At 41.4% G+C, this 23,514-nt stretch overlaps 1 protein-coding gene across 11 annotated transcripts in view; it reads right to left on the bottom strand.

Annotated features, from left to right (window-relative positions):
- Nucleotides 1-16,346, bottom strand: part of ahnak (AHNAK nucleoprotein) — a 34,347-nt gene extending 18,001 nt beyond the window's left edge. For all 11 annotated transcript variants that reach the window (XM_083685976.1, XM_083685974.1, XM_083685975.1 and 8 more), the window contains exons 1-5: nucleotides 16,102-16,346; nucleotides 7,605-7,669; nucleotides 969-1,029; nucleotides 470-627; nucleotides 46-251 (exon numbers count right to left, since the gene is read on the bottom strand). In XM_083685976.1, coding sequence (XP_083542102.1) covers nucleotides 46-251; nucleotides 470-626 — 363 coding nt within the window. In that variant the 5' untranslated portion in view covers nucleotide 627; nucleotides 969-1,029; nucleotides 7,605-7,669; nucleotides 16,102-16,346. The remainder of the gene's footprint in view (nucleotides 1-45; nucleotides 252-469; nucleotides 628-968; nucleotides 1,030-7,604; nucleotides 7,670-16,101) is intronic.
- Between the last annotated feature and the right edge of the window lie 7,168 nt (nucleotides 16,347-23,514).

A 23,514-nucleotide genomic window follows, 5' to 3' on the forward strand; every position in this document is an offset into this window, starting at 1 on the left:
CCACAAATCAGTATTCGATATGGATTGTCTGCAGAATGAACATACAAGGATAATGTCTGGACTAGAGCCTCCAAATCTTCCCCTTCCCTCCAATGACAGAGTTCCCATGGGGGAGCGGCAAGGTGACTTGTCTCCGGTCTTGTTCTGTAGTTTCAAGCCAACTTTATGGCGGTTTAAGGTCTTCAGTAGGTCAGCTGTTTCCTCTGAGCTCATGTTGTCAAAGTAGATAGTGGCACCCACAATCTGATCGCCTGCATGAGGGAATAACAGGGAACATAACAACATTCTTAAGTCCAGCAGTCAAAAGGACTTTGAATTAACCAAAAAAAACAAAGACACTTCAAAACGAAATCAATAATGTCACTCACTCTGTCCTTAGACATATTTTGCCTTTGCATTCTAGACACTTCCATAACAAGTGAGCATGTATGTATTTATTCATTATTTATTATTATTAAAAATACCATACCCTCATGTACTCTTCCAGTGCGCGCAGCAGGGGACTCCATTTTCACCTCCTTGACAAAGATCTCTCCTTCACCCGACTGCTCAATGGTCAGGCCATGTTTGTCTGGGCCCATCCAATCAGGAAAGAGCACCTCCCGTGTCTCCTCCTCCTCAGCCATCCTTGAGAGAGAGAGAGAGAGAGAGAGAGAGAGAGAGAGAGAGAGACAGAGAGAGAGAGAGAGAGAGAGAGAGAGAGAGAGAGAGAGAGGGGGGGGGTATATTTCAATATGACAATGAAAAGGAATTACAAAGTTTAACAAAGACACAATTCATAATCCTACTTGGTAGTTTTGGAAAAAGATCACTCAAACACATTCACACCATGCATTACAATGATAGAAGACTTACAGTTAAAGTAACCTTTTTATCACCTCAGTGATCTGGAAAGGTTGTATTCATGCCAATATAAAAGAAGAATACAGTACTTCTTAAAAATAATACAAAAATAACAGGGGAAATACCTTGGATTTTTCTTTTTCTTTTTTCTATGCCCTGGTGTGATAAGTATCTGCCTTGGTTTTCCTAAAAAACAAAAGTACAAAACAATATGAATAGTGTGACTAGTAAGCATGCTTCAGTATATCATATGATTTACATATCAATCACAGTGCACCAGAATGTACTTCCTTCTTTCATATAAGCACACTGAAATATTTGCCTGAGAGTTGATTTTGATACATAACTCCTTCAAATATATGTCACACATAATGTCAAATATAGGTTCACAAGCGCTTGGCTGCATTTAATTTTGTTTTGGCCACTAGATGGCACTGAAGGTCTTAAGGGTGAATACTGTGCTCTTCTTGCCCGTTACCATCCAACTTCCATTCCCCTCCCTGTTTTGTGTGTTGTGGAAATTTGGTTTGAGTGAGACCACACCCTGCCCCGAGGAAGGCAGCCTGATCCTATGCCTACACCTCTGCTCCAATGTCAATACAGAGAACAATGATGGCTGTGGCTTCCTTTCTTTCAACACACACACACACACACACACACACACACACACACACACACACACACACACACACACACCCACACACACACCCATACAGAGAGTGTGAGAGAGAGACACACACATACACCAAACCAAATGTTTAGACACTACACAGAGTTTCAAGCACTTCAACACTACTAGATATAATAGCCTATAGCGTTAGGTTTCCTGCAGTTACCTGGCATGACTCCTGACTCAGTAGGGCGTGTTCAGACTGTGTTCAAGGTTGTGAAAGTCTGTATCATATGCCCAATGAAATTTGGGAGGTATCGTTTACAGCAATTAGTGAGGGGGGTCTTTTGAGTTCACTGTTATAGCAAGTTAAGTTTTAGGAGATTGCTTTGAACTTTCTGCTACATAGAAAACCACTTTGTCTGGGCAAGCAATAAAACATGAAATAACTCCAAATCCATCTTGACTCTCATATGTCTAACAATGAAATTCTTCTTTGAAATAACAAATCGACTACATTCACTATGCTTTGATAATGTCTAACTACAAAACATCATATACTACAACACAGTACAACACAGCAACAAAATGATCATTCTCCTCTTGGGGTGTCTGCCCAACAAACATGCTGACTTTTCCAACAGTCTACATTTCGGAACAGACAACCCATTGTTTCATTAAAACCAACCTCTCAAAAACCCACCCCTGCAATTACAGAAGTTCGTCTGAGCTGCCTACCCACGCCAGCGGTGTTTTCCAGGCCATGCTTTAGATTATGGGCCACTATTTCAGTCTTCAGAGTTACCCTGTTTCAAGAACATGACTGTGATCTGTACAGGCAGAATGTAGATGGTTGTATTATTAGTCAATTAAATAATTCAATTCTAACTCTAACCCTAAAGTAATAATTCCGGCAACATTTCTGGAACGTCTGCAGAACGATTGTACTGGGTACAATTGATGTGCGCTGTCCGTACTGTAGCATTTGGGAGATATAATACAGTTCCCATTTGCCTCTAGTCAAAAAATACATCTATCAACAGGATAGAACAAAGGCAACAGGATGTGAGTCACAGCACTGACTGATTGTCTATGTTTTCATGGAGTTGCCATAACAACCAAAAAGCAAGGAGTGAGGTCACATTGTACGTTTCTTTCGATCTGGACCTCACTACCAGAGGTTTCAATTTAGAGTTCTGCTGGCCACTTTTAGTTCTTTCTTTTTTCATTTACATTTACATTTATGGCATTTAGCAGACGCCTTTATCCAAAGCGACTTACAACAAATACACAAGTAAGTGAATCATCTATCCATCAGTCATCGTAAGATAAAGTCATCAATGCTCAGACCAGGGGCCATAGGCAGTCACAGTGCTAGAAGAAGGAAAATTATTATTATTATTATTATTATTATTATTATTATTATTATATTTTATTAACAGGAGAGAAACTTGTACAGTGGGGTAGTGGGGGTGAAGAGGTCTTTAGGAGGAACTGTTAAGATGTAGCCTGAAGAGACGGGTCTTCAATCGTGGTCTCTTCTTTCATTTTCTGTTAGCCTTATCTTTTCACATTCATCTTTATCTCCATTCCATAATTATTCTTGCAGCACTACCCAAGGTTTGGAAATTGGGAAATGCGGTCAGGTTGAGAGTCAACAACATTTCAGAGGCAGAGAAATACAGCGGGTATTTGCCCGAAGGGAGAACCCAACCCAGACACAGTCAGGCTCCTGTGCTGTGTAGATCAGCCATACAGTACGATCAGATACACTAATTAAAATATCTGTCTTGGGAGGCGCAATCTAGGAAATGTTACAGACTGTGTCATTGACAAAGGCCGTAGGCTTCATCCTTGCCTGATCGTATCTAAACATTAAAAGGTGTAGCACTCTACATTCTAATTGTGACTGACAGCTCAAGAACATTTGGCGGTTAGACAGCTATAGAACATTTGACGGTTGGACAGCTATAGAACATTTGACGGTTGGACAGCTCTAGAACGTCTAGTTACAGTGTGTTGTCATCCTCTAGCATAGTATCGTCATCATTTCCCATGTTGTAGATAACATAATCTATCACTAATATCTGCTTTTTACAGCTTGTATCTACATTTGACTCAGAAAATGCTGCACACTAATACATCAATGGCTACATACAGTATATATACTGTATTTCACAATCTATGGAATAACAATTTCAATGTCTCTGGCATATCTTCCACATGCAGTGCACACTTACTTTATATTTGCATGATAGTGTGTTGCGACTAAAAGTATCTATTTCCATTGGGTGCTATATTTCTATTCATAACATAATTCAACATAGCATTAAAGCAAGCTGGCAAATCCAACACTTTACCCACAGCAGAGAGAGGGGGAAGGTGACCCCTATGGGCTAATAGTTCAACCGCTGAAGGGTATTATGGTTCCACGCCACACTGAACCGTTCCGATAATGTGCTGCTGAGAGAAAAAGGAACCCAGGGAAGAGATAAAGAAACAGCTGTTGGGAATAAGAGTGTGGATCGGCGACACGCACCGCCCTCACCACACCCAACTCAACATACGCCTGTATCACTAGGTAAACAAGGGGAGGTGTGGAAAGATAGCATCTGATGTTTCTCCAAGACCCAGAGGATTTGAAACGAAACGCTATAAAAGGCTGTGTGTACAAAGACTCCATGTCAGGCATAGGAATGTTGTTTACTCATTTCCTGACCTGTGCTGCCCTGAGAGCTGCAGCATCTCTAGCATGTCATTCCTGTGCATTTGATCTCCTGACAACTTCCACAATGTCAATGCGTCAGTGCGGTGCCAACCTGCGACTGCGCGTATAATATCACCATGCTACCAAGATTGGGTGGATTTCACCATGGCTTGAGCATGGAAAGGAGTCACGGCACGCCAAGAACCAAGTCACCATAAATAATGATTTATAATTATCATTTGCAGTCGTACTATCATTACACTGAGCCTAAGGCACCTACAGACAATCACGTCATAAACCCTCAAGAGAGATGTCACTTGGCTGATGTGACTTGCTCTTACAATTGAATTTAACTGTCACTGTAGGCCATATGTAATCATATCAAATACACATCTATATGTGTCTCTCTGCAGATGGCATAGACCAGGCCAGGCTCTTGCACAATCATTAATCTAATTTTCTTTTTTTAAACGCTTAATCTTACACATAAAAGCAAGAATTCCATGCTGAAAATAATTCAACTGAGTGAATGGAGTTACAAGCCTATGGACTACAGTACACTACAGTATGCAGACTATAAACAGATAGATTGGAATGCCATGTAAATAGCCCTGTGTATCAGTCGCACTATGACTGGACAATGTCCAAGGACACATTATGAACCCTCGTTCAATTAAAACAAGTCAATAAATAGAACGCGGCCTCCCGTGTTGGAAATATTGCAGAATGCATGCAATGGTGTGAGTTAATTTGAAGCTGTTTTTAAAATAGCCGTTCAACTCACTTCCAAAAAAACAAGGACCATGGCCACAAGGGGATTATTATGTAGACACAGAGAGACAACACAAAAGATATGACCAATGTTTATGCCAAAGATTACGCTGTCTCACTGGCCCTGAATGTCTCCCCCCCTACCCCTTTCTCTCTCTCTCTCTCTCTCTCTCTCTCTCTCTCTCTCTCTCTCTCTCTCTCTCTCTCTCTCTCTCTCTCTCCCTCTCTTTTTGTTATAACTTTTACACCATTTTGATTGTGAATATTGTTATATGTGAGATTCTGGATTCTGTTCGTTCATTTAATCGGTTCACATACTGTACGCATAAATAAAGGCCCCATGCCTTGTCCTAGAAGTCCCCATGTACAACAAACACAGCCAAACTATGTTGCTTTGGGGAGGACCTATGCCAACCAAATCTTCAGTGTCAAAGAGGGCCTTATCTAATTATCTCATGAAGATCAAATTCCGCTCAGGTCAACTGACGCTGCTAGTAACACAATCTAAACCAGTCCCTCAAGACCATGTCCCCAATGCATTATAAGTAAATCAAAAGAGGGTGCCTTTCCCACTCAACAAACCATGTGATCGCCAACCACATGTGATGTGTCACACCTGGGCTGCCTGGACTGCATTAATCAAGGAAAATTATTAAAAGACTTTAAAATGTCACATTTTTAACATGTTACATTTTTATTTTAAGCTTTTGCTCGTCATTGGCCGCTTGGATTGGGTACGTTTTCCCATGCATTTCACAGCTTGTCACAGCTGCATAGAAGCATTCAGTATATGAGGGAGCCATGAAAACGACTCTCTAACTCTCCAACAAGCTTCATTATTATTGTTGGCTCCTACAGGTATTTACAATAGCAGAGTCTCTCGGAGGGAGGGCAAACCAACAGTTGTGTGTTCTCAACAACTCCCAGCTTGGAGGAAAAACCAGTTGTTACTCTTCTCCCCATCTCCTGACATGAAAACCAACCGAATGCCACAGCCAATTCTCACTCTCTATCTCTCCTTCATTGCAGAAGTCCTCCTCCATATACACAAATGCATATTTTCCAACTCCCTCCCCCTCTCCGAAGTTTTATGATGTAGAGAACTATTTAGGCAGTCGTTGTTCTCACAGCTTTGACGTATTCCTGGCAGCAAGTTCTAGGAGTGGCAGAGGCTAGGAGCGATTGGTGAGAGAGGGGAGAACATGGAGAGAGAGAGGCAGAGAGAGAGAGAGAGACAGAGAGAGAGAGAGAGACAGAGAGAGAGAGAGAGAGGGGGGGGGGGGGGCATGCAGTTCCAGGGCCAGTTCCTGTGGAATGCAAGCCTACGAGTAAACCAGAGAGGGAAAGAAAACAGGGTGAAATGAAAATACATGGTCATGGGCCCCTGCCCCAAAACCAGGGAAGAGGTTCACAACTCTGAATGAAACGAAATGGGGGAGGTTTTTTATGCTGAATAGTCCAGGGGCTAGGAATTTATCATGCATTTCATAGAATATTCTGTCTGTTAACTTCAGTGTTTTTCCTCCAACTTGCTTTCACTTTCAATCTTTTCAGACGAGTGAATCGAAATAGGAAACGCACAGACATACAATTAGAAAGTAATGAAATATGACGCAGGAAACTAAGGAAACTATTTCAGTATAGGTATTCAACTCATGACTTGAAAGAGATGGACGGACAGCCTCCCACTGCCAAAGTAGAGAGAAAGGTTGCCACGATTGTTGTCTAACCCAAAAAAATCATATGATCAGCTTTGGTTCAGGGGAGTAAACACTAAGGACACTGAATAAGGCATCGTGTGTTCATGGAATCATAAGACAGGCAGTCACTCCCTCCAACAGAAAGCAGAAACAACAATCAAACAACCCCTTCTCCTTGTTCGTCTTCTTCTTCTATTTCTTTGCCCTGCCTGGCGAAAAAAACAACAACTCTGAGGACGTACGCTCTCTAATCAGGTCAGTGACCTCATCGAAATGTGTTCAAAGGAGACATGAAAGTCGAGTTGTGCAGAGAAGGGTCAACAATAATTGGAACTGAGTGTCATCTATCATCTTGTATTGTGGTCTGGTATGTGTGTAAGTGTGGTATGAGGCAGCCTGCAGAGGACACGGCGACAAGCCACCAGTATGCAAGCGACAAAAGACACTCTTAACCGCCCGTTGACCACAACATTTCTGAAGAAGCCTCTTTTCTTTGTCTGCGAATTGCTTTGTGTTCCTTAGACTACAGAGCTACCCGTCAAAAACAAAATCTTCTGCAGCTGCTAGTATGAACAGTTAAACAGTGTGAACTGGAGCGGGCTTGACAGGCCATTTCGTATTAAGGGGGAAAGGCCGCACTGAACAGGTGGTCAAGCAATAGCAGGGGCCAGAGAAGAGGCATATAGTGAGCATAGGGTGTCAGATTACCCCAGGCAGGCTTTTCACAGCTGAATGGTGTTGTGACCTTCCAGGTTCAAAGGAGGTTTTCATGGCAAAACATTCCAAACATGTTCCCTATCTCTGCTTTAGTGTTACAGGGATTCGATTAACAAACATAATAGGCTGCTGATCAAATGATCAGCGACACATTTGTGGAGATACTTTTTCCTCCCCTAGCCAATAGGTCTTGTTTTCATTCACTATGATGACGTCATCGTCTTTGGGGATTAAAGTTTTATTGGAGGTCACTTACTTTGGATTGCTCAAGCAAGGCCGAAGGCTCTCTGTCTCAGGCTTCTGTTTTCCTTCCTGTGTTTTCTGTAGACAGAGGAACAAGTGGAGAAGACAGAGTTGAGAATTAATCCCACTGATTAACTGACTAATTGGGTATCTTAAAGAACAGGCATTATCCGACAAATTCAGCACGACAGTGGACTATCAACATAATTACTCTCATATTTAAACGTCTCTCCTTTTGTCTGTCACAGTGGAGGGCAAGCAACTTGAACACGTTTGGTTTAATTCGCAGAAATGTCAAATTAATAAACACATCTTATTGAAACGAACTATGGTTGTGCTGACAAGTCTAGAGGAATATCTGCTTCAAATACTTTGCTTGTTTGGTTGCGTCTGTGTCGACCCAATAAACCTTTACCTCACCCATAATTCCTTTATCAATCAGGGCCCTCACACACGTTAATAATTAACCTTTCCTCAGGCTACTGATGCAGGGTTATAATTATGTTAAACACACCCTTATAATAAATAAATCCAGCTACTGTTTGGGCCACGCTCCAACAGTGCCTCCTATCAGGTCAACCACATTAGAGGAATCTCAAATAACACAACGCTTTTCCTTAGTAAACACCTCTACTGGTGGCGCACACTGGCCGGCATTTACCAATGCTATGATATCAGTGCAGTTGTACATTTCTCCCAATTGGGGAGATGACAGTTTGATCTTTGATGGAGCGGTGACAGATGTCTATATTCCAAAGAGGTGAAATACATGACAGACTCACCACAGCAGCCATTCAATTGTACATACGCCTAGAGATCACTCAACACAACCAATTAGCAACACCTGCAGACTTTTTTCTTTTCCTTGCAGTTGACTCAACACCTTGTAGACAAATGTCCTGGAGGTTTACAGTTTTATAATAGTTATATTTGAGACTGCTTAGAAAAACATACACCTAATGTTCTCACATTACATAAGCACCCAACTAGCGTTACCCCCTTGAGCCTACGCAGTTGATGTTCTTGTTCAGTGGGTTTAAAATTCATTATAATATATTTACTATTCTTATATGTTCTCTCTGGTAGAGTCCAGGGCTTTTACTGTAGGGCTGTAAGGATGTGTTTCCTCCTAAGGAGTGTCATTTATATTCATTCTATGCTGATGTATGTTCTGGAAGCTGCCTGAAGGTGACGAAATATTTGATTTATGATTAGAATCATAAATCAAGAATACACTAGAGAATACTGCTTTCCTGAATGCACATTTTACGGTTTGGACCTGCAATGGCAGATTTTGCTTGTAGCCTTTAATTTGTGCCATAATCATCATGATAAAATGCAAAAATATAATTAAATTTTTAAAGAACATTGATTAAAAGAAATTGCATACAATTGTTGATGGTTTAATTGGTTTCAATTAATATATGTTAATTTTGCTGTCTATCACGCTAAGTCAAAAAATCCCAGTCTGTTTTTGAAGATCATTGCTTTGACCCTAGAGGGAATTGTGAAACAAAGAGTCTTTCCTCTTGAGCAGAAACACTAACAAACAAATGATGGGGTCTGCACATACAGGTATCAGCCAGTGTGACAACATGCCACTCAGACAAATTATTTCACGACAGGTTTTCGAAAAACTATAATTTGTCCCCTCCCTTATAGCCGATAACTACTTGTTACACCAAAGAAAAGTATAGCAAATAACTATATTTACAAAAATCTCTGATGATGTTTGACTGCCCTCTAAACAGTTACATTAAATCCAGCATGTAATTTGAGAGAGGAACTATGTAAACTTTTAAAACGACCTATAACCTACAGTTCATGATACATCAACAGGACAGTACAGGTTAAACCAGTCTGAAGAGGCACTGCAATCACAGACTACTAGATTGTTCACACCTTGAGACATACTGTAAAACACGTAAATGTTGCATTTAACGGAGTGGAAATCAGGAAGGTAATCCATTGCTAAATTGGTGCTTACCTGTTGAAATTGTCGAGCACAACAAACAAAGCATTTCACTGACACATGTTGTCTATAGCAATATCGGTGAGCTGGACATCAACAAGAGGGTTGGATCCAAGTGTTTTGCCTCAATACCGAACAGTTATTTCAAACCCTCATTGCAACCTGTCACCACAACACCGAGCTAAAACCTTCTCCAATCTTACTGCTTTATTGTGAAGCTAGTTATATCTGAGTCGGGGCTGTTACTGAAATAGATGGGGCACAGTGGTGATAAATGCCAGGCAATATGTGGTTGTCACAGTGTTTGCGTAGAGAGACACACAGGCCATGGCAGCTGTGTACACCGAACGACATCAGACTCCTAGTATGTTGTATTCATTTGGCTGTCACGAGGGGGGCCGATAAACACCATAGATAAAGTCCTCTAAGAATTCGAAAAAAAGGTGGGCTATGTGACCTATGAAATTAAACAAACAGATAGATTATGGCTGTGATCAATATGGTTGTTTGAATGTCTGTTTGCCAACCTTTATATAAATGGCTCTGGATATGATTAATAGTGAAGAGACTTTGACATGCATTTAGTGGTTTGTGTGCATGATAGGACAATAATTCCAGTTTTTCTCCATCAAAGTAGCATAAATCAGAATCTTTATATATATCAGAATCAGAATCTTATATATATAAAGTTAAGACCCTAATCGTGACTAGAAACACAGTAATAATAATAATTCCAGATTCTGAGAAGTCTAAGGAACCATACATTTCATAAGACAGTTAGGCTCAGGCACAAACCTATAGGCCAATGCATATCTAAGGCTGAATCAAAAAGGAAACAGCTTGTCCCTGCACTACCGTTATGACCATAACAATCAACACCCCACTGAGGCGTGTAGAACAGCACAGGAGAACCGCGGCTAGACACGGACACGCCATCTCAGTGCTTGCTAAGGGAGGGACGGCCCCGCCCGGCCTCTAGTCACTTGCATTCCTTGATAGAGCCGGCAGGCCAGCTGGAAGGGAGCCCAGCCTCTCCCGCGGTGACTAACTCCAAAGAAATGTCCTCTGCTCTACCCAGCTTCTCTGCTCACCGAGCATGTCGGCACAGGGTCCACAAAACAGGATAGCCTTTCTTCGTCGCCTTGTGCAATCCTTGCCCAATCCCTGCCCAATGGCATCTTTGTACCTGTGCCGTGCACACAAAGAGGCCCCCAGTTTGCAAATACCAATGTGGTAAGTGTGACTGTCTTGTCAGTGATTAGGGCAATGAGAGCAAATTGGATACTGATCAAAGGGTCTGAGATCAGATTGACTGGCTCAAGAGATAAACAATAGAGTGAATAGGTGATTAGATATTATATACTCATGATTACAGATCAATTACGCCTATAACAGTGGTGAGTGGCCAGATTTTAACACAAGCAAATATGAAGACCAAGGTTGGACAGATATCTGATATAATATTTAATATCATGATACTTGGAGCATGGCGTGATATTGTTGAATAGCTTAAAACTCCAGAAATGTCACCAGGCTATTTATAAAACCAGCAATACATTCTCTGCACTGCAGCTCAGGCATTTTTGCACATCTGTGGGTGGCATGTCTCCACCATAATTCAGCAATGAAAGATATTACTGTAATATCGTGAATACAAACATTTTGGATACCGCCCAACCCTAATGAAGACTACAGTGGAGTCCAAACTATCCGACTGTTAGCAAACAGAACCGTCTTGACGTTCCTCCCTCCATTGTGGTCTGAGGCAGGAGACTAAAGCCCGAAAGGGCACAAAATGGCAAGGGACAAAACATCCCACAGTGGACAATTTTCCAACAGTACTGATATAAAATGCATGTATGACGCATATGAGAAGAATGTGTATCAAAATAAAGGGTTCTGCACAAGTCCAAAGCAACCACAGTCCTGCTAAAGACCATCACCACTGACGCCAGTCGGCCCGCTGCTGATTAAACTATTGTGGCTTCGGCAAGAACAGACACACAAAATGGAATAAGGAGGAAAACGTCCAAACTTGTTGCTTTACGAGATCAAAACTAGAACCATTTGTATTGCAATGCACTTCTGCTATGTCAGATTCAGTGTCTTCACTTTTTAAAGTGGGCAGAATGACCAACATATCTGGTTTCACCTGGAATCTGACAAGGGGATAGGAAAGTGCCTTGCAGCAGGACCATAATTATTGAACACCTATGAGTAATGAGTAAGGATGAGTTGCCTTGAGGAGGGGAGTAGCTCTATGTAAAGAGGTGGACAGATTAGCTGAAGAGGCAATATTTTACAACTGGCTGGTTAAACTCCAGGGAGGGAGAGAGAGAGAGAGAGAGAGTGAGAGAAAGAGAGAGAGAGAGAGAGAGAGAGAGAGTGAGAGAAGAGAGAGAGAGAGAGAGAGAGAGAGAGAGAGAGAGAGAGAGAGAGAGAGAGAGAGAGAGAGATTTTACATATATACTTTGCATATGGTTTTGAAAGCCTCGGATGATACCACAACATTGATCACTAACTGCTCCAAAAAGGATTTATTACACACAGTGTGTGTGTGTGTGTGTGTGTGTGTGTGTGTGTGTGTGTGTGTGTGTGTGTGTGTGTGTGTGGGAGTGAGTGTGTGTGTGTGTGTGTGTGTGTGTGTGTGTGTGTGTGTGTGTGTGTGGGAGTGAGTGTGTGTGTGTGTGTGTGTGTGTGTGTGTGTGTGTGTGTGTGTGGGAGTGAGTGTGTGTGTGTGTGTGTGTGTGTGTGTGTGTGTGTGGGAGTGAGTGTGTGTGTGTGTGTGTGTGTGTGTGTGTGTGTGAGTGGGAGTGAGTGCGTGCGTGCGTGCGTGCGGTAGGTAGGTAGGTAGGTAGATGGTAACACATTGATAGTCCATCCACTGTGCATTTTTTCCGCTCTTATCCCTTTATAGAATGTGTTATCTGTGTTTTTGCTGCCATCTTGTGAACTATTGTATCTTGACTATGCGATGCATATCAATGACAGTTCTGGCCACACCCCTTTTTAATCAGGGTTGATTGAAACACGGTTTGTTAAAGGAAGTCATGTCTTACTGTGCAATTATACTCCCTGATCAAGGCCACGCCGAAATGTGTCAGAGCATTTATACCTTTTGCAACTCTGACATACGATTCGTTTTTTTTATTTCAGCCCAGCACAGCTGTGGCTAGAACAAATGGATCTTAGCCTTAAGAAGAAACAGAGAAGTGCTGACTAGGCAGTAAAGACATATGTGAGCACAGAACATTTACTCAATACACAACGCACACCCCTCACTCCCGTGTGTTGTTTACTCGGGAGGAGTAAATAGTAGCAGCAGTTGTGGGAGTGTCTAACGTGACAGTAACGGTTGCCAGCCAGCAACTACCTAAACAAAGCTAAATGTCTTTCTAAATTTACATTCCAGGCACTGCTACCCTGGCATTTCAACCCATCTCTCCAAACAACTTTTACGCATACCACATACCACATGTCATATATAATGTGTGTGTGGGGGGAGCTGGAGGGTAGAGGTACCTATATACAAAAGGTTTATCGCTTTTGTAATATAAAATCGGCAAAACATCTCGGGTCATACAGAGAAACAAAGAACGGATGAGTGGAATATCATTTTCTTGCCTGTGCTGATACACGTCTGTGGTTTGCAACTATTCCCTCAGATGGCAACATGATTCACAATCAATGTAAGTACATATCATGACAAAAATGAACAAAAGAGCTCATCCCCAAGTATACAGTGTACACAGTTTGGTAAGCGCGATTACCAGCCAGGACGGATGAATAATACTCTCTTGGTGGAGAGTGGAAAATGAGAACAAGATGGATGCATGAGGGTGACTCATGCATCCATGGGGATGTTGGCTGAGACCAGTGAATCTGTAGCCTGTGTGTTTCTCAACCGGTCGTGATGATGATAACCTCTACAGGGCACATTCTAGACAGGCTGAAACATTCCGAACAACACCAGTCTCGGAAGGGTGTGGCTCTCTGAATCTGGGTGTATGCCTTGAAACTCTTTTGCAAGAATGATGTTCACTATGATTGCTTAATTTATGTTATGTGCAAATAGGGCATGAGTAAAGAAAGAGGATTTGAGAGTGTGTGCTCACTCCACTCGTGCTTCAACCATTTCAATTCTGATTGACAGATGCCAGGAATTGTCGGGAGCCGTTTGGCACATCCGTGGTGTGCTTAATGTCGGGGGGAAACAGATCCGGGGGCGTGATGTGTATGAGTTTCGATCTATATATGCTACCCAGTGACCAATTAGACCACGGCGATGTGTGAGAAACGAAAACAAACTTGACTTTGATAGGAATCAGTCCCTCCTCCTTCCCCCTCCTCCTGCAACTCCTACAGCCGCCCCTCAATGCGGCCAAGAGGAAATGACTGAGGAAGTGCGCTCGATTCTGGGCTCTTTCCGTTTCACACTGGTGCAACGACAACGCCTCGATCAACACGCAGGAGAGAGAGCCATGGGCAGGTTTTCATAATTTATAACCATATCCAGTTGTGATTTATGTGAGTTCGTTGTCACAGGGTCAGTAGCAGGAGTTTTGCCCTGTCCCTGTAGGCTACATGCTTGACGAAGGTCTCTAACTGAAACGCTGGGCCGATTAAATCTTGCCAGCAGATACAGTGTGTGGTCCTAGGCTACACGCTTGTCATCTTGCTGACTTTGCTCTAGTCAACAACTGACTTCAATTACAGTTGTGAACATGTAATAGCCAGTTGACACCACGTGAAACACTCAGAACCCTGAACACAACTCTTGACAAACAATCCAAAACTAAAAGGTCCACATTAGGCATGGATTGACCATATGGCCTTGGACCGCTTTTCCAACAGTCCTGTCTCAATCAATCACTTTGACAAGAACAATTTGAGAAATTTGAAGGCTTCTGACAACTTTAAAGCACACCCCACACCACATTGTCCGGATGACAGCCTCTAGTTAAAACTCCGGAGGAGCTTTCCGTCCAACTCCACAGAAAAGAGCTCAGGGTGTGGCAGAAGGGGGATGGGCAATGAAATTTGAATTTCCGCCCAACTATACAAAGCACAGGTCTGGGATCTTACTAGCTTCATCTACACCTCTATTTAAAACGTTTCACATGAACAAACATACACAAAAGGGTGTGATGTGGCTGTTATTTTTTATTGTTGTCTCCGGAGTTGAGACATATATGGAGACACGCAAGTATCTAGTCCAACACATGTAATATTGTCTTCTTCAAGAGTCTTTTAAGCAGATAAAACAGCTCTTTCTCTCGATGCTGCGAAGGCTTGCTTTTCCCCTCTATGCCTCAGACCTGGTTTCAATTAGTAAGTCTTTCCAAACCACTACATTCCATTACCCCTCCGCCCCCGCCCATCCCCCCTCTCCCTCTCCCTCTCCCTCTCCCTCTCCACACCCTGGCGAGGATCCCAGGTTAAGAAAATCGAGGTAAAAAACGGAGGAGAAAGTTCCCAAACTCCACCCATGTAGACACGTACAAACACCCGTATACAAAAAGAAACTACATATAAACATAAAAACTACATATAAACATAAACTCGGAAAGCAAAGTACAGTTTGGTTTATCACACAGTCTGTTCTTTTACACACTATAGCATACTGTTAAATAGCATTGGTTACATCAGAAGATGAGTTAAATGTTGTTCTGAAACTAACTGCATATGATTGCAGCCTCTGTGCATAGAGAGAGTTTTTTTTCCCCTGGGTGACTCCCTAGCCTTGAAGGGAGGGAGGGTGAAAGGAGGTGAAGGAGTGGTATCCACACCCAAGCTTGTAGCTGTAGGCTATCATAACAGATTTACAGGGGAATGCCCTCACTTTTGGACAAATAACTCCACAGGTTAAAGCACTGAAATTAGTGGATGGACGGTCTATTGACTAGTGAACTAATAGGGACTTTTTTCAGTTTGTTTTGGGGCGTTTTTCTCTCTGTAAATTGTACTGCGCATACTTTGAAGGCGAGGTTAGGTAGATCAATATCCACGTTGCAAAGCCTAAGGAAAGTCAACTGTTGATAGGTGGCAAGTCTGCAGGCGTTTTTAGCTTACAATTTGGATAAATAAGATGAATAGGAAACTTTGCCCCCCGGAGTCGCAAGAGTTGAGTATTGAATTTATTGATTGACGTCGTGCCATATTCCCCAGGCGAATTATTTTGTGCGCATTAAAAGTCAGAATAAGTTGATTTGTGCAACTCAATTGCTCATTCAAGTGGGTGTGGATACACACCCACTTCTTGTGTTAGAAATTACAGAACTTTGAACGATAAACGCGGTTTCAAAAGTAACACCATCACCGCCCTCCCTTGTGCGCGAACACTGTAATAATGATTTTTCTCATTTTCAACTTTAATCAAACCATGAACAAACCATGAACAAAAAGATTGCCACGTCATTTAAACCTCATCATTACAACTTTGAGACGCTATTTAAGACATATACAGTCACTGGTTAATTATACACAGTAAATGATCAATTCAATTAAAATGTAGATGACAACATATTGCCTATCTTACCTAGGCGCAGTCTGTACCGCAAGAAGTTTCACAGCCGCTTGAGCATCCTTGGCAGTCTTTCTCCTCTCCCCTGTCCCAGTCAAGAAAAGCACTTCTTCCCAATCTGAATGTGCTGTCAATATTCTCTCTGTCTCTCTCTCCCTAGTGTTTCTCTATCAACCGAGTTACTATCGCATGCCAGGGCGTTTCTCCCCGTCTCCCCTCCGAGTGCTTTTCACTTTGTTCTGGTCTGCGTGGCTGTTACTTCGGGCTATGCAGAATGGTTGGGGATTGGAAGGATAGGGCTCCTGGTTGCAGAGGGAGGAGGTAGGGGTGTAACAGGGAGTGGTCGTTTGGTTCGGCCCACCCAGTGCTGTAGTCATACACTGCTCGAATGACATGTAATAGAAAACTTTTCTACCCCCCCCCCCCTCCCCTCCAAAGTTTGAATAAGAGGCAGGCCGAGAGTATATGGTTTACTTATCTTAGAATACTGTTTACAACAGGAGAGCTGAAAGGAAGAAATAATAATATGGAAAGCGAAGATAGGCTATTATTGTGCAGAAACACTATCTGAAAGTAAAAGAATACATTAACTGTTTCTCTCAAGATTGTATAACACTTGTCTGTGCAAGCAAGCAGTTCAAACAGTTATTGTATAATATTATAAACGTATTATAAAGCACTTCTAAAGTAACCTGATACGGCCAAAGTGACATTTAATCACTAACAAAGACATGCAGGGGTTTCATTGTGTATTTAACACTTTTATTTGTGTTTAAGGTTGAAACTCATCAAAGATCTAAATGCATTTACATGACAGTCCAGCTCACCAAACTAATCCATAGCCTACAACAGTACAGTTATAATGTAATGATACTGTATGTCTGCATTGCCAAAGGAATTACATGAACTCAATAACTGCAAGCCCTGTCGCCAAATGCTGTAACTATACCCTGATAATCCACCTCAAAATGTCTAACGTGTCCTTGTTACAGTTGTGTTTACTCAGCCGAAGCTCTCCACTCAAAGAGGACAAAAGCAACAATTGTGTCTGCCCCGTCCAGGAGTCTTTCAACTGCATCCAGACTGAGTCTGTCTCTACATGTCCTAAAAGAGCGTTGTACACCAGATCTTTGAGACTTGTAATTAAGTTCAGTAAAATAGGATGCTGCCCAGGTTTGTTCCGGGTATGATGTGAGTCGTTAATTCATCTCCCAAAGAGTTTTTAACAATGTGCAAAAACAAACAAACTCTTCGGTCTCAGTGTTTGGAAGATATTGTTTGGGCATTGAAGTGTGTGTGTGTGTGTGTGTGTGTGTGTGTGTGTGTGTGTGTGTGTGTGTGTGTGTGTGTGTTGTGTGTGTGTGTGTGTGTGTGTGTGTGTGTGTGTGTGTGTGTGTGTGTGTGTGTGTGTGTGTGTGTGTGTGTGTGTGTGTGTGTGTGTGTGTGTATGTCTGTGTGTTTGTGCATCTCTTTTAAGTTTCACGATGTATCCTTAAGCCACCCCTTCCATACATCCACACATGTCCACACATCACACCCATGTTCACTGAGGTGAAAAAGCAAACAGCAGATGAAGAGAGCAAACACAGGAAGTGACTGCGTGTCTTTGTGGGGAGGAACAGGGAGTGGCACACCACGATGAGTCACAAAACATAGGGAGAAGTGCTCGGCAAAAGACATGCAGAGACTAAAGTGAGGAGATAATCATAAACGTCTGTAGGTTAGCTAGGGAGGAGGCCTATAGGGTCTTAGTTGACATTTCTATGCCATTAATCTTCAAGGCTGCACCTAAAACATCACTTTTATCAGATATGCTGCTTGGGACAAGGCTTTTCTCAAAAAAAAACTTTTTTTCTCTCAACATTTTTCAACAATTACGTGTATGAAGTGTGATCAACAAATGAGGAGATTGAAAACTTGTAATGCTATTTTAAGCTGGTATCCTGTATTGATTATTTTGTATAATTTAATAAAACAACACAGTTGCACGTTAGGCTATACATGCAACGGTAAACATGCTTTTTCAACAGACACATCCACCTGCAAGTTTTCCCTGCACCTGTTTACTGAATACCTGTTTGACCTATGGCTATTGGGGCGTGGTTGCCCTTAGTAAATCGTATTCCCATAACCAGCTTTACCACTGAAAACCAGTCAAACTCTTCATTCAGTCTCAACATTTTTCAGGTTTTTTTGCAACATCGCGTCTGATTGTCATTTTAAGTGCTTGTGAAATATGCGTGGAAAGTCTCAGTAGTTGTTCAATTGTAGGATATGTGGGAATGGGTGTGTTTCCTGGTGGTGAGTATAGGTGTGTCTTGCCTGTGTGAACCAGCTTGGCTTAGAGTCATGGTGAGTCAGAGCGCATGACTACCACACAAACAGAGCCAGTGGGGCAAACTAGAAGGGAAAGTCTTGGGATTAGATGGATGAATGTGTTGGGTATGTACAATGTGTGTGTGTGTGTGTGTGTGTGTGTGTGTGTGTGTGTGTGTGTGTGTGTGTGTGTGTGTGTGTGTGTGTGTGTGTGTGTGTGTGTGTGTGTTGATCAAACCCGGAGGATAGATTGCTTGAATCATGGTGGACTAGAATAGAGAAAAATATGTTACTGTATGGAGACCACGAGACATTGAGAAAGTATTGGTGGTCTTAAACTTTTCAATATAGTTGCTTTTAATCAATTGAAATGGAAAGGTATGTATGCCAGTAGTAAGACATTGACTGACTCAACCAAATGATAATAACCAACTGAAATTCCATCCTGCTTTTGAACAATACAATCAGTGTCTTGTAGAGAATAGCCAGCCTCCTGATTTCTTGAGATAGTTGATACAGTACAGTAGATCATGAGGTAGAATCTTGTCAGTCCCTCCTACAGACCTATTCATCCCCACTACCCCCCTATACAGTTTCTCTACTGTAAATAAAAGAAATACATTGAAAAAAAGTCATTCTTCCTTCTTCTAGCATCGTGACTGCCAATGGCCCCTGGTCCTAGCATAGACTTGTTTTTCTCATGACGACTGATGTATAGTTGATTCACTTACTTTCGACAAATGTAGTTGTTGTAAGGGATAAAGGCGTCTGCTAAATGTCTAAAATGTAAATGTAGAATCTATCGGTTCTCGTTTGTATCTTCAACTTTCCTTTTTTGTGTTGTCTCACATGTACATTCACTCAAATACCAAGCCACAAACACAATTGCAAATGTATAGTATATATACAAAATAACTCACTAGCCTTTTGAACGCCATTGAGTGCAACTGAAAATTCGCAATTATTTCAATGGCTGAGAAATGAGAGAGAAGCGCACACTGGTTGATGCTCCCAAAATGTGTACTGTACCTTTATTAGGAATTATTTCAATGGCTGTACATTTTCAATCTTCCTTTCTTTGAAACTGAGCTCTAAATGCTCCCAAATGCCATTAACTTTAACGCATAGAATTACATATGTCCTAGAAGGTTAAATTGTTGTTGAGTCCAGTAGAATACAGTGTGTGGAGCATATGCTGTCATATTCATTGTTAAAAGTACTTCCAAAAAAGATTTGCATCCTCGCATGCAGCTGAAATTGTTTGTTCTTTATTGAACTCATGTTTACTAGCTACACAATATTGTGGGTTTTGTCTTTAACCAATATTGACTGTAAAAGACTGCATACTGAAATCACATTAAAAATATGAAGATGTTTTCTAGACATGGTAATACAGATACTAATGTCCATTAAACAAAGGACAAAGTCTAACATTCTCTAAAATAATAATTAAAAGGAGCCGATCCAGAACATACATAAACCAAAATTACAAAGTAATGTGTGTGAACAATCCAGTGCTTTGTTATTGGGGTTTGAGTTTTTAGAAGTTAGAAGACTTCTATTTTTTTTTTACTCTGATGAAGTAGTCATTAATTAAATCAACTATCCCACAGTTTCTTTCTGTTACTACGCATATTTGTCATATTAGTTGGTCAGCTGATGCCAATTACGATACGGGATCAGCAGTTAAATCAGGAGGCCACGGCAACACCTAAAGTATCCATGGTTACTCTGCGAAGAACTGACAGCCAAGCCTCTATGACAGAGTTGTCAGATGTAGCCTCCAGTGCAACAGAGATCGCAACGCCTGAAATTAGTGGTGGTTGCCATAGCGACATTTGCTATCTTTCTGGGATTCCCCCACACGCTCACATGATTCAGATAGGCAAGCCGTATACTCCTAGAAGAAAGAATGCAGGGAACAAAAAGGAATGAGAGACAGATTGAATTGTGGTTTCCACTGCGAGTTGTGAGTCACGAACACGAGGGAGGGACAGAGCCTGAAAAAAAGACTATTCTGGGATGGCCATAGCAACATAATAAGCATGGGGGCAGGTTATGGCAAGGATGTTTCCATAGCAATGTCCACTGTGTATATAAATATCAGATGCCAAAAAGCAGCTTGAGATGTTGCAACAAACAGTGCTGAATAAATACTGGCAAATTATTTTTTTTATCATAACTGCGTATGAGGATGTGTATTGTTCTGGTCTGAGATTCAACTCATACTGCTGACAACTTGTACATGTTTGTATCCTCACTTGTATCCTCACTGAACATCTTTGTATCTTCACTGAACACTTAACCTCTACTCAGGCAATTGAGCAAACTCTCAATTACTTTGCTCAAGGTAGATAATTAGTGCTCCACCTACAATTTCAACACACAAGCCAGTGATGAATCTCTTCACTCACACTTTTTCCAGAATAAGACATAAAAGACAGTCAAGTTGAGCCATATCTGAGTAATGTCACACCTTGTCATCAGTGACTACGATATTTCTCAACTGTTATGCCTGAAGCCACTGTTCTGTTTCGAGATCTATTAACCCGCTAGATGATAACAACTTTCGCAATAGTCCCTTCACAGGCCTCCTCTGTTATGTTTTTACTCAGACAGATACCTTCCTGTGAGCTACACATTCCTATCATAGCTGTGGACTGTTCCAACTATCCACCCCTTTAGTGGGTGGGATTGAAACCCTTTCGCAAGTCAATACATGAATAGTAATCAATCCTGAAAAGTGGGACTCTAATCTATCTGTTGAGAGAACTGAACCAGACTCCTTTGTGCCGAAGGAGTCATTTAGATATGGGTCTTGAAACGGCTAGACTATTGCAACATTATTATTAAGAAACGACCAAATGACTCTACGGTCCTGTTTGAGCTGGTATGTAACTACCACAATTATTACTGAAAAATGTATTAATAATTTGGTAACCTACTTTTTGATACCACAATTATTTGAAAGAAATAGTTAACAATAGGCAACAACTCGGTTCCAAACGGAACACGGTCATGATTGTTTCAAAGACGATGTAATCGGCAGGTAATTGTGATGCAACCCATTTCTACATTGCAATTTCGAAGTTATACCAGGAAAACAATGGACAGAAAAATGAAGCGTAACCCCAGATTGATCATGAACCTTTCATCTACATTATATGAGCTTCCAGTGTTGTCCCACAGGGCAACAAATCAAGAGTGAACAAGAGAGAGAGAATAGTAAAACATTAAGTACCTTCTTCTACCAATGAAAGGATGTGTCCTTGTTATTTGCCTTGATCCACATCTACCAGTAGCTAGATTCACTCTGAATAGATATGAACTAATTTCTCTCCTCTGATCTCCTTGGATAACTTGTATTGAGAATGCTTCAACATCGTTGCAGAATATAACACATATAACACTTAAAATAAGAACATAAAATAAACAGTAATATAAACTTTCAATGTATAACTATAAACTCTTATTTATTTAATTAATATACAAATATACAACACTTTACACTTTACGATAATGACGATCAATAGTTCTGAGCTGTGACATTTGTGAGCATTGTGGCTGTGCTTTGGTTAATAACATCACTTCCAAAATGCCCCACCTCCCAACTTTGGTAATCTGAGCCTGAGGAACTATGGGGTCTCATGTACAAAAGCGCAGGGGCTGTCTGTTTTCCCTCTCCGTCCCTCTCTTGCCTTTCTGGTATAATATGTAGCTTCTCTCCTCATATGCTTACAGCCCAGTAGAGTAGCTAGACTCATAGACAAAACAAATTGAAATATTCATATGGAATATGAAATGAACAACATTTATGGCTGAATACTTTGCTATGTTGCGGTGTAGAGTGTTTATGTCAAACACTCTACCCTGGCCTCCTTCAGCCAATTCCCTGTCAGCATGCTGACCTTTGACCTCCTCATTCCATTCCAAAGCAAAATTACTGTGCTGCATTTTAGTGCCACAGACAGACACCCCTAAAGAGCTCTGCAGACACTGGGAGACACACCCACACCCAGGAAAAGATTGTAAGAGAAGAGTAATCTACTTTCCAAGGTTACATTCTTGTCTCTCATGGACACTGATACAAACGTTTGTTATTTACCTTTTATTTACACAACACTAATGGTGATAGTCAGCATTTAGAAACATATATAAACAAATATCAATAACTTTGTATCTCCTTACCAGTCTCCTTAACCTTTCAATTTGCTAAAGAGTAGTCGATATCATCATGTGTATGTAATATTTATATCATTGTTGGGAGGGGGACCTAACACAGATTATTATGTTGCGGTCGGCCTAGAAACGCCCCCTCATATTGATTAACATTTGCTGACATATGGTTTTGTATTGGCCATTAAAACATGTCTTCCCAGCAGCAGCCATAAATGTGTCAGGATGAGTAAATCCAAATTGATGCACAATGTGGCTAAAACCACCGAGATGATCCTTGTACATCGACCACTGCACAACGCATCAACACATTTGGAAATTTATCGAGATCCCAAAAATAGAATAACCTCAGTATCACATTTATACTTCACACTGACAATGTAACTGACAGTCTACAAATTTAAAACGGTACCAACGTACTGCAGCGAAATAAGTGTGTGAGTTGAGAGGACAGATTTAGAGAAGAAGGAAGAGAGGTTTGGGGTGAGGCTTGTTTCTACTCTGTGTGTTAGTTCTCCCCAGCCCAAGCCTCCACCACCTCACCCTTTCCAGATGTGTGGAACAGACCAGATGCTCAGCACATGCATACCATGCTTAAGATTTCACTTGGGATTGACAAGAGAGTCAATGAACAATACAGAGCGTTTGTGTTTTCCACCAACATCGCACTTCAACTGCATTTCAAACCCCCATAAAGCACCAAACAAAAATGTCTACAGTGAGTGGAGTGGAAAAGAGGAAGGAAAAAGTAATAGGGTGATGCCAAGAAAGAAAGAAAGCAGAAGGGGAGGTTGGCAGGGATCGAAGAGAGTGTTGCTGTTGGCATAATACTGTGTATTGTTCTTGTGGCTGGTTTGCTTTGACTTTTTGTTTTAACTCTAAAGTTACTGCACAAACCCCAGAGGCAAGAGACTCAGACTTGTTTTGGCTTCAATG

This window comes from Argentina silus (assembly GCF_951799395.1).
Source record: "Argentina silus genome assembly, chromosome: 15".
NCBI lineage: Eukaryota > Metazoa > Chordata > Actinopteri > Argentiniformes > Argentinidae > Argentina > Argentina silus.